Here is a 12,157-nt window from a genome sequence, read left to right on the forward strand (position 1 = left end):
CAGTACAGCACATGACCAGGCCCTTCGGCCCACAATGTTTGTGTGGACGGACGTGTGGCTTAGAGGTACCGCTGCCCTGTACTGTCACAAACAGCACCAGCTAAAAATAATTTAACTGATTTTTTCCCCCTAGATTTTTTTTGCTTAATAGTATTTTAATGAAAACTTATGACTTCCGATTGAATATTGCTCAATGTTCCAGAAAATCTCTAAAACCTTATTGCCAAGGTAAGAATTGCACATTTTATTACAAGATCATTTTCAAAATGATCTGATTGTATTTTTAAGTGTATACTGAATTGAAGGCTTGCCACATGTTTACACAGGGCATTCTGGGCCGTTAGCTTTCACGTTCATAGTTCATAATACCATTTCTCTAAAGCAAGTGAGGCCAGAGGGTGGTGAATCTGTGGAATTCTTTGCCACAGAAGGCTGTGGAGGGTGGATATTTTTCAGGCAGAGATAGACAGATTTTTGATTAGTGCGTGTGTCAGGGGTTACGGGGAGAAGGCAGGAGAATGGGGTTAGGAGGGAGAGATAGATCAGCCATGTTTGAATGGGGGAGTGGACTTGATGGGCCGAATGGCCTAATTCTGCTTGTCTGTGTGTGTGTGTGTGTGGCTGTCTTTATGTATCTCTCTGTGTACAGTCGTGTTTACCAATGCAGTCAGATGACGACCCACATCCTCTTACTGTGTTACCGAAAGAGAGAGAGGCCAATGCAGGCAGAATGAAGTACATTTTCTGCAGTTATTGGCCACCAGATGGAGGTAGCACACTTTATCCTGTTAAAACACCAGCATCAAAATCCACAAAAAGTAGGCACAGAGTGCTGGAGTAACTCAGCGGGTCAGGCAGCATCTTTGGAGAACATGGATAGGTGACGTTTCACAGAGTGCTGGAGTAACTCAGAGGGTCAGGCAGCATCTCTGGAGAACATGGATAGGTGACGTTTCAGATCGGCACTTTTCTACAGACTGAAACGTCACCTATCAAGTCTGAAGAAGGATCCCTACCTAAAAGGTCACCTATCCATGTTCTCTGGAGATGCTGCCTGACCCGCTCCAGCACTTTGTATTTTTTTTGTTGTAAACCAGCACCTGCAGTTCCTTGCACCTCCTGAGGCAAATTGCTGGTGAAACTCAGCAGGTCAAACAGCAAACGGCAGGGCTGGGGGGAGGAATTGACAATAGGTGCAGGAGGAGGCCATTCGGCCCTTCGAGCCAGCACCGCCATTCAATGTGATCATGGCTGATCATTCTCAATCAGTACCCCATTCCTGCCTTCTCCCCATACCCCCTGACAGCTATCCTTAAGAGCTCTATCTAGCTCTCTCTTGAATGCATTCAGAGAATTGGCCTCCACAGTCTTCTGAGGCAGAGAATTCTACAGATTCACAACTCTGACTGAAAAAGTTTTTCCTCATCTCAGTTCTAAATGGCCTACCCCTTATTCTTAAACTGTGGCCCCTTGTTCTTGACCCCCCCCCCCCAACATTGGGAACATGTTTCCTGCCTCTAACGTGTCCAACCCCTTAATAATCTTATACGTTTCGATAAGATCTCCTCTCATCCTTCTAAATTCCAGTGTATACAAGCCTAGTCGCTCCAGTATTTGGTGATGTTCTGGGTGGTGACCTGGCATTGGTCTTTATATGGGATCTCAACCTGATTCATCATTAATCCGAAAATAGACACAAAATGCAGGAGTAACTCAGCGGGACAGGCGGCATCTCTGGAGAGAAGGAATGGGTGACGTTTCAGTCTGAAGAAGGGTCTCGACACGAAACGTCACCCATTCCTTCTCTCCAGAGATGCTGCCTGACCTGCTGAGTTACTCCAGCATTTTGTGTCTATCCTCGGTTTAAACCAGTGTCTGCAGTTCCTTCTTGCACATTGTTAATCCATCTCTTTACCCCTCAAACAGCTGCCACTTGAGAGAGACAGACAGCTGATGCTGTCTGACCCACTGAGTTCCTCCGGCACTTTATTTCCTCTTCCAAGTTTCAGCATCTGCAGTTCCTTGTCTCTCCATGATTGGGCAGGAGCTTTAACACTGATGTTTGTCCAACCTTGCTAGAGTAGGAACACACAGTCTTGGCAGCAAAAATGCCGTTGTTCTTTGGAACACTGCATTCGAAGCCAGCCCTGAAGTAATACTGAAGTAATCATTGCACGTTGAGCTTTAGATTAACATCGTTATGGAAACATAGAAACATAAAAAATAGGTACAGGAGTAGGCCATTCGGCCCTTCGAGCCTGCACCGCCATTCAATATGATCATGGCTCCATACCCCCTGATCCCTTTAGCCACAAGGGCCACATCTAACTCCCTCTTAAATATAGCCAATGAACTGGCCTCAACTACCTTCGGTGGCAGAGAATTCCACAGACTCACCACTCTCTGTGTGAAGAAATGTTTTCTCATCTCGGTCCTAAAAGACTTCCCTCTTATCCTTAAGCTGTGACCCCTGGTTCTGGACTTCCCCAACATCGGGAACAATCTTCCCGCATCTAGCCTCTCCAACCCCTTAAGAATTTTATATGTTTCTATAAGATCCCCCCTCAGTCTTCTAAATTTCAGCGAGTACAAGCCCAGTCTGTCCAGTCTTTCTTCATATGAAAGTCCTGCCATCCCAGGGATCAATCTGGTGAACCTTCTCTGTACTCCCTCTAAGGCTAGAATGTTATGGAAGCACTTAAACTGTGCTTTGATACATGTAAATATTTAAAACTTTAAATGAGTGCACACTTGTGCACTGGTAAATGGTTCAGTTTCCAAAATACTTTTTCATTTCGAACCAGATTACTTGGGATAAACCATTTTACGTCCTATTTGCTTCCAAGGTACTTTTAAACTGCACGCTCTTACATATAGGAAGTAATGATATATTTACAATCTTTTATAAATTTATTTGGCCAGAGGGTGGTGAATCTTTGGTTGTGGAGGCCAAGTCGATTGGTGTTTTTAAGGCGGAGATTGACAGAGTCTTGATCAGTGCGGGTGTCAGGGGTTACGGGGAGAAGGCAGGAGAGTGGGGTTGAGAGGGAGAGGGAGAGATAGATCAGCCATGATTGAATGGCGGAGTAGACGATGGGCCGAATGCTGGAATCTTGAGCAAAACTCAAAGTGCTGGAGGAACTCAGAGGGCCAGGCAGAGTCTGTGGAGGGAATGGACCAAATGTTTGCATCCTGACTCGAAACGTCGCCCGTTCATTCCCTCCACAGATGCTGCCTGACCTGCTGAGTTCCTCCAGCACTTTTTGTATTCGGTGCAAGATTCCAGCATCTGCACTCCTGACTCCATTCTGAAGTGGGTTCTTGTCTATGGGAATGGATATCGGTTGATATCCTGCATAAAACATGCTTCTCACCTGCTCTGTAGGTAGGGGCCAGGCAGAAAATGGTCAAGGGACAGGTTCTCCAGCTTGCTTATTGCCACCCCTGATGTTTTGAATGTCATTTAGCCGACCATTTTCACTGCAGGGCGAGTTATTCCTTGCAAGTCGTACAAACATTACCCATCAAGGCCACATTATTATTCCGCTTGAAGGAGGAATCTCAATTCAGTTTATTGTCACATGTACCGAGGTACAGTGAAAAGCTTTTGTTGCGTGCTAACCAGTCAGCGGAAAGACAATACATGATTGCAATTGAGCCATTCACAGCGTACGGGTGCATGATAAGGGAATAACGTTTAGTGAAGAAATGTTGCTGATTGGGTAGAGGTTTAAGAGTGTGGAGCGATTATAATGTGTGCATCTACTTCTGTGACCAGCATGGAAATAGTGGCCTAGGTTGGGCACCAGCAACTTGGCTTGGTAACAATACGTCAGCAACAAAAGCTATTCACTGTACCTCGCTCGGTACACGTGACAAAAAACTAAACTCAACTGATCAACTAAACTGAACTTTGCTACTAAGGAATTTTTAATTTCCAAACGGCCTAAATGTGGAGAGGTTAGGTTTGAGTATAGCTTGGGGAAAGAATGGATCGACTGGGCTTGTATTCGCTGGAATTTAGAAGGACGAGAGGGGTTCTTATAGAAACATGTAAAATTCTTAAGGGACTGGGCAGGCTGGGGGCAGATGAAATGTTCCCCACGTTGGGGGAGTGCAGAAACAGTGAGGGTCACAGTTTAAGAATAAGGGGTAGGCTATTTAGAACTGAGATGAGGAAAAACTTTTTCAGTCAGAGAGTTGTGAATCTGTGGAATTCTCTGCCTCAGAAGGCAGTGGAGGCCAATTCTCTGAATGCATTCTTAAGGATAGCGGAGTCAGGGGTATGGGGAGAAGGCAGGAACGGGGTACTGATTGAGAACGATCAGCCATGATCACATTGAACGGCGGTGCTGGCTCGAAGGGCCAAATGGCCTCCTCCTGCACATATTGTCTAATGTCTATCTTTCAGAGCTCTATCTAACTCTCTCTTGAAAGCACCCAGAGAATTGCCTTCATTGCCTTCTGAAGCAGAAAGTTCCACAGGTTCACAACTCTAAGTGAAAAAGTTGGTGATCAAGAGTGAAAAAGAGTGACGATCAGCCATGATCATAATGAAGAATGTCGGTGCTGGCTCGAAGGGCTGAATGGCCTGCTCCTGCACCTGTTGTCTATGTTTCGTCACCAGGTGCATTCAGCTAACCTCTGTACCTAACCAAACCACATTGACTTGTCTTGCCGAGCCCCTACTCTGCCCACACTCCGTCCACCGGCTGCAGAGAGGGGCAGGGTGAGGGGATGTCCATCTGCTGCCGACCAGCTCTGCAGGAATCGACACCCTTGCCATCGACGCTCCCCGCCGCAGCCAGAGCCTCCCCAGAGCAACGTTGCATTGCATGCACTCCGGTGGCCTCCGCATCTTTGGCTTTAGCCGGGGCTGCACGGTTGTTGCCGACACCGGCTCGTCGACCGGTCAGTGGCTTCGCGTTGTTGAGCAGATCGGCCTTTGGGCGGCGTTGGGGAGAGTAGCACGGCCTTCCTCGTGGTTGCCTCTCGATGGCCGAGGCAGCGGGGTCAAAGATGTAGACCACGTTGGGATCCCAGGCCAGTGCAGACGGCGACACCTGCTGTTCCACCATGCTCTTACAGTAGATCAAATCTGAGCTGTGAATCTGAAAGATAAAGTACCTCGTCTATATCTTGATGTGAACTGACCTGAGGTTAACAGTAGGTTAACCTACGATGAGCGTTTGCCGGCACTGGGAACTGCACTCGTTGGGGTTTAGAAGAACGAGGGGGGGGAACTCGTTGAAACGTACCGAATAGTGAAAGGCTTGGATCGAGTGGATGTGGAGAGGATGCTTCCACTAGTGGGAGAGTCTAGGACTAGAGGTCACAGCCTCAGAATTAAAGGACATTCTTTTAGGAAGGAGATGAGGAGAAATTTCATTAGTCTGCGAATCTGTGGAACTTTTTGTCATAGAAGACAGATTCTTGATTAGTACGGGTGTCAGAGGTTATGGGGAGAAGGCAGGAGAATGGGGTTAGGAGGGAGAGATAGATTTAGAGAGATACAGCGCGGAAACAGGCCCTTCGGCCCACCGGGTCCGCGCCGCCCAGCGATCCCCACATATTAACACTATCCTACACACACTAGGGACAATTTTTTTACATTTGCCCAGCCAATTAACCTACATACCTGTACGTCTTTGGAGTGTGGGAGGAAACCGAAGATCTCGGAGAAAACCCACGCAGGTCACGGGGAGATCACGTACAAACTCCGTACAGACGGTGCCCGTAGTCAGGATCGAACCTGAGTCTCCGGCGCTGCATTCGCTGTAAGGCAGCAACTCTACCGCTGCGCCACCGTGCCACCATGATTGAATGGCGGCATAGACTTGATGGGCCGAATGGCCTAATTCTACTCCTATCACTTATGAACCTATGAAGTCTGATTAAAGATAGTCCAGGTACCTTTGACAGTGGGAGGACAAGAAGGGTTGGGAGGAAATTGTGATCATCTCCTTTGCTTCACTGAATTTCAATGTATTAATGTTAGAGTGTATACACAGAGCTGTTTTTTTGCAGGATTGTGAAATGGAGCTTCACATTGGCCAGTCAACCACAAGCTGCCCTTGTACCTGCTGGTCTGAAGTGGTACTGGAATGACGGGACTGTCATATGTTGAAAGACTGGAGCGACTAGGCTTGTATACACTTGAATTTAGAAGGATGAGAGGAGACCTTATCGAAACGTATAAGATTATTAAGGGGTTGGACACGTTAGAGGCAGGAAACATGTTCCCAATGTTGGGGGAGTCCAGAACAAGGGGCCACAGTTTAAGAATAAGGGGTAGGCCATTTAGAACGGAGATGAGGAAAAACTTTTTCAGTCAGAGAGTTGTGAATCTGTGGAATTCTCTGCCTCAGAAGGCAGTGGGGGCCAATTCGCTGAATGCATTCAAGAGAGAGCTAGATAGAGCTCTTAAGGATAGCGGAGTCAGGGGGTATGGGGAGAAGGCAGGAACGGGGTACTGATTGAGAATGATCAGCCATGATCACATTGAATGGCGAGGATGGCTCGAAGGGCCGAATGGCCTCCTCATGCACCTATTGTCTATTGTCTATTGAAGAAGACTGAGGAAGGGTCTCAAGAGAGTTATGTATAACTCTCAGGGCTAACGGAATCAAGGGATATGGGGAGAAAGCAGGAATGGGGTACTGATTGGGAATGGCGGTGCTGGCTCGAAGGGCTGAATGGCCTCCTCCTGCACCTATTGTCTGTTGTCCCTGAACGTCACCCGTTCATTCCCCCCCCCCCCCTCCTCAGAAGCTGCCCGACCCTCCGCCACTCGGTGCGTGACTTTGCGCGGATGTTGTGGCGAGCGGTTCCTACCTGTGTTCTCTCCAGCAGGTCAGAGATGACAGTGAACCAGTCGGGGGTCAGCCTCCCCACCTCCAAGCTGATGATGGCCAAGGCCAGCGTGGAGCCGCTGAACTGCAGCAACTGGTGGCAGGCCGTGCAGTGCTGCAGCTGCCTGGTCAAGAATGCGGCGTGGAGGGAGGGCTTCATCTGAGGCCAGCGGTCAAGGAGATGGGGCCGGACGGACATCACCATGGCGTGGAACTGGACAATGGAAACCAAGGTTTAGGTTAGTCCCAGGGCACCAACACAAACAGCCCGAGTTTGTCATGTACCCCCCCCCACCCGCCAACCCCCGGCACCTGCAAGACAAATCTAACCCAAGTATCCCTTGAGGGCGGAGGACCTCGACCAGACCTCGACCAGACGACGGCTGTGGTCTGTCTCGAGACCAACCTGTGGAGATTTGAGTCCTCCGCCTACCAATGCAAAACGGGAACCTCCAGTATCCAACGTGAGAAGGGGTCGTAACGGATGACGGGACGGGACGTACAATTAGAGGTCCCGGGACCTTCCATGAGATGGCGCTAAAGCCGGAGTTGGAGCGGAGACCAAGCCTGAAGGGTCGGTGGAGTAGTGTCGCTCACGAAGGCTAGAGAGCGGCAATGAAGAGAGACGCCGCAAATGCAAGGTTGTGGCCTTGCAGGAGACGTTGGTTGGCACGCTGAATGGCAGAAAGGAAAAGGTAGATAGTGGAGGTTCCAACAGGTGCCCCTTCGATCACTGTACCTCGGTACACATGACAACAGACTCGACTGAATCATTAGAAACGACCCGATCCAGGTGTCCAAAAACAAAAAGATGCGATGGGTAAAATGTACCCGTGATCACAGAGCCATGCAGTTTCCAATGTAGCCGTCGTCGCTGTGTTAAACTGTCCAGTGCACGAGTCACGCCCCGACCCCTCCTTCCCAGTGCCTCCTCAGACCCTCAACGAACGGCCACCGCATGAGTTTGCAGCTGCAAGTCGTGGTGAACCGTCCACCGTGCCCACGTGCTAAATGTCCGTAGAAACCAGTGTCCATGTTGCAGTCGCGTCAGCTTCACGGGTTCATGAGGCAGAAGTGCCGAGGTGCAGGAAGTCTGATTTAGAAACGTCGGTGTCCCCCCCTGTCTCGGTCTCAACGTCTCTCGGTCCAAACGTGCCACAATCACGACCAGACAACACGGACTGTCGAATGCTTACGATGTTCAAGAAGTCGACCGCTGTCGCTGAGTAGAGGTTCCACTGCAGCTTATCGAGAATGATCTTTTCCATCCTCACCACCTCACTGCTCGTACAACCGCTGGAACTCTTCACCACGAGGTCCTTCACTAGCAGTGTGACCTGTAAAACAATTGATAAATAAGTTCAACCAGCGCCTGCAGTTCCTTCTCTCAGACTGAAGAAGGGTCCCGACCCGAAAAGTCACCCATTCCTTCTCTCCAGAGATGCTGCCTGACCCTCTTGAGCTCCTCCAGCATTTTGTGTCTTATCTTCGGTGTAAACCAGCATCTGCAGTTCCTTCCTACACAATAAATAAGTGCCAATGTTTGTCTTTTGTAAATCTTCTTATGTTCAGTAAAGTTTTAAAGATGTGGTGAATGTGCAAAACTTGTTTATTAGGCTTACAATTGTCACGTGTGCTGAGGTACAGCAAATCACTTTAGAGTGCAGGCATTGTGGAAACAGGTCCTTTGGCCAAACCTGCCCACGCCGACCAACAGGGCCCTGGAGCCACCTGTCGACTTTTGGCCCACGTCCCTCTAAACCTGTCCTATCCATGTACTTGTCTAAATGTTGGGATAGTCCCTACCTCAACTACCTCCTCCGGCAGCTCGTTCCATACACCCACCACCCTTTGTGTGAAAATAAAAGTGACCCCTCGGGTTACAATTAAATCATGGATAATGTACAATGAGGGGAGATCTTATAGAGGTGTACAAAATCATGGGAGGAATAGATCGGGTAGATGCACAGAGTCTTTTACCCAGAGTTGGGGAATCGAGGACCAGAGGACATTGGTTCAAGGTGAAGGGGAAAAGATTTAATAGGAATCCGAGGGGTAACTTTTTCACACAAAGGGTGGTGGGTGTATGGAACAAGCTGCCAGAGGAGGTAGTTTGAGGCTGGGACTATCCCATCATTTAAGAAAGAGTTTCTTCCCACAGGCCATCAGGACTGTTAACTCTCATATCACCAGGGGCTAATTTAATTTACTGTATTAATTTATTTTTTGTGTCTAAAAATAAATTCTATTCTGTTTTGTAGTTCAGAACAATCCGCAGGCGTTGCCACCTTCATTTCACTGCACATCTTATAATAATAATAATAATAAACATTTATTTTTTACAGCGCTTTTCCAGATGCTCAAAGACGCTTTACAAAAACAGTCATGACATAAAAACAAACAGACGAACTATCCTGACGAAGAAGCGGCGATCAAATAGCGCCAGCGTCCTCTCTCTCACGTCAGGGTCCGGCAGTAGACAATAAAGAACACAAGACACACAATTACAATTTTAACACAAACAGCCATCACAGTGATTGCTCCAGGCACACCCTCACTGATGGAAGGCAAAGAAAATTCTTATCTCCTCATTCTTTTCCCGTGGTGCCTCGAGGCGATCGAGGCTCCCGACTTTTGAAGCCCCCACCGGGCGATGGGAAGTCCCAGGGCCGAGCCGAGCAGGCCGATGAAGGTCCTGAGCCCCCACCGGGCGATGGAAAGTGCCGCGGCCGGGCCACGCAGGGCGATGAAGGGCCTGCGAGCAGGTCGATCAAACCTCGCTCTCGGGGTGGTCGAAGCTGCTAGGGCTGAAGCTCCCGAAAGCCGGTCGCCAGCCAGGGACCTGCGAACTCCCGATTTTGCGGTCTGCAGGGCCCACGGCCAAAGCCTCCGAGATGGTAAGTCCAGGCCCTGTGACCGGAGTCTTCAAGGTCGATCCCAGCTGGAGGCCGCCGACTCCACGGTGTTAGGCCGTAGCGCGAACGGAGATACAACACGGTAAAGGTCGCATCTCGGTTGAGGAGGAGATTGGAAAAAAAGGTTTCCCCCCCCCCACATATACAGAGTTAAAAATAAATCAAAACGTACATTTAAACGATAATAAAGACAAAAAACAAAAAAAGACAGAGGCTGCCGGTGAGCCGCAGCTGGAGAACGCAGCCACGCCCCCTCCTGGTGTATGTATGTGACAAATAAAGTTGACTTGACTTGACTTGGACAGGTACATGGATAGGACAGGTTTGGAGGGATATGGACCAAGCGCAGACAAGTGGGACTAGGGTAGCGTGAGGCGGGAACTCTACCGCTACGCGGCCGTGCCGAGCCGACATGCCACACATGATAACAAAATATCAATCAATCAATTGTGTGAGGGGACACTGTACAATTGGGGCATTTTACAACGGCATGAGATGGCAAACCAATAGACAACAGGTGCGGGAGCAGGCCATTCGGCCCCTCGAGCCAGCACCGCCACTTAATGTGATCATGGCTGATCATTCACTAAAGGCTGATCGTTCAACCTTCCAACAGCTTATCAATAACAACAAGGACAAAACAACAATGAAACGAACCTCATCTTCCTCGTTGATCTTTACTGCGATGAACAAGCTGGAAATGGCAATGCAACGAAGATACTTTGGTTGTGCCTGCACAAATGACATGTTTAAAGGTCGATATAATAACTCAATAAAGAACAGCACCATTTTTTTTTTCATTTACTGAAGATTCTGATGCAAATAAAGAAATTGTCAGTTAATAGAAATAATAAAGCAACATAGAAAATAATTAATAATTTTTAATAAAAAATAAATCAACGTTAAAAACTTAGGAATAATCTACTCCATTGAAGCAGTCCCATGGTTCAGTGGCTGATGCTGATTCTGTGTGTTGGGGATATATCCTAGCTCCCTCCGCACACAATGAAAGCTTTTGTCTGGTAATCTATTTCATAGGTTCACAACTCTGAGTGAAGAAAATATCTTCTCGTCTCAGTCCTAAACGTCGTACATAAGATCGGTTAGGTTTATTATTGTCACGTGTGCTAGAGGTAGAGGGACAAGCTTCGTTTTGCATGCGATTCAATCAAATCAGATACAATCCAGCCAAAGTAGTATAAGAAAATAACTGCAGATGCTGGTACAAATCGAAGGTATTTATTCACAAAATGCTGGAGTAACTCAGCAGGTCAGGCAGCATCTCGGGAGAGAAGGAATGGGTGACGTTTCGGGTCGAGACCCTTCTTCAGACTGAATCCAGCCAAACTCACACACAATAGGTAGAGCAAAAGGCAGAAGATAAAGAGTGCAGAATATCGTTCTCGGCATTGTAGCTTTGTGTAGGAAAATACACTGTGCAGATGCTGGTTCAAATTGAAGGTCGACACAAAATGCTGGAGTAACTCAGCGGGTCAGGCAGCATCTCGTGAGAGAAGGAATGGGTGACGTTTCGGGTCGAGACCATCAGTCTGAAGAAGGGTCTCGACCCGAAACGTCACCCATTCCTTCTCTCCTATGATGCTGCCTGACCCGTTGAGTTACTCCAGCAATTTGTGTCAGCATTGTAGCTCATCACTTCCACAGACAAAGTCCAATGTCCGCAATGGGGTAGAGTCAGTTTAGTTTATTGTCACGTGTACCGAGGTACAGTGAAAAGCTTTTGTTTTTGTACTATCCAGCCAGCAGAAAGACAATACATGATTACATTCGATCTATTTACAGTGTAGAGATACATGCAAAGGGAATAATGTTTAGTGCAAGGTAAAGACAATAGACAATAGGTGCAGGAGGAGGCCATTCGGCCCTTCGAGCCTGCATCGCCATTCAATGTGATCATGGCTGATCATTCTCAATCAGTACCCCGTTCCTGCCTTCTCCCCATACCCCCTGACTCCACTATCCTTAAGAGCTCTATCTAGCTCTCTCTTGAATACATTCAGAGAATTGGCCTCCACTGCCTTCTGAGGCAGAGAATTCCACAGATTCACAACTCTCTAACTGAAAAAGTTTTTCCTCATCTCAGTTCTAAATGGCCTACCCCTTATTCTTAAACTGTGGCCCCTTGTTCTGGACTTCCCCAACATTGGGAACATGTTTCCAGTAAAGTCCGATCAAGGATAGTCCGAGGGTCACCAATGGGGTAGATAGTAGTTCAGCACTGCTCTCTGGTTGTGGTGGGATGGTTCAGTTGCCTGATAACAGCTGGGAAGAAACTGTCCCTGAATCTGGAGGTGTGCGTTTTCACACTTCTGTACCTCTTGCCTGATGGGAGAGGGGAGAAGAGGGAGAGGTCGGGGTGCACTCTGGTCA

At 48.1% G+C, this 12,157-nt stretch overlaps 2 protein-coding genes across 3 annotated transcripts in view; one reads left to right on the plus strand and one right to left on the minus strand.

The window, feature by feature from the left end:
* Positions 1-8,395, plus strand: part of LOC144600009 (septin-8-B-like) — a 47,003-nt gene extending 38,608 nt beyond the window's left edge. Inside the window, exon 9 of one of the 2 annotated variants that reach the window (XM_078411323.1) lies at positions 6,850-8,395. In XM_078411323.1, the coding sequence (XP_078267449.1) occupies positions 6,850-7,015 (166 nt within the window). In that variant the 3' untranslated portion in view covers positions 7,016-8,395. The remainder of the gene's footprint in view (positions 1-6,849) is intronic. The other variant, XM_078411324.1, reaches the window with a different exon arrangement.
* The window catches only part of LOC144600011 (cyclin-I-like), a 28,297-nt gene continuing 18,594 nt past the window's right edge, over positions 2,455-12,157 (minus strand). Inside the window, exons 4-6 of the mRNA XM_078411326.1 lie at positions 10,424-10,498; positions 8,048-8,188; positions 2,455-5,111 (exon numbers count right to left, since the gene is read on the minus strand). Of these exons, the coding sequence (XP_078267452.1) occupies positions 4,686-5,111; positions 8,048-8,188; positions 10,424-10,498 (642 nt within the window). The 3' untranslated portion in view covers positions 2,455-4,685. The remainder of the gene's footprint in view (positions 5,112-8,047; positions 8,189-10,423; positions 10,499-12,157) is intronic.

This window comes from Rhinoraja longicauda, chromosome 14 (genome assembly GCF_053455715.1).
Source record: "Rhinoraja longicauda isolate Sanriku21f chromosome 14, sRhiLon1.1, whole genome shotgun sequence".
NCBI classification, from domain to species: domain Eukaryota; kingdom Metazoa; phylum Chordata; class Chondrichthyes; order Rajiformes; family Arhynchobatidae; genus Rhinoraja; species Rhinoraja longicauda.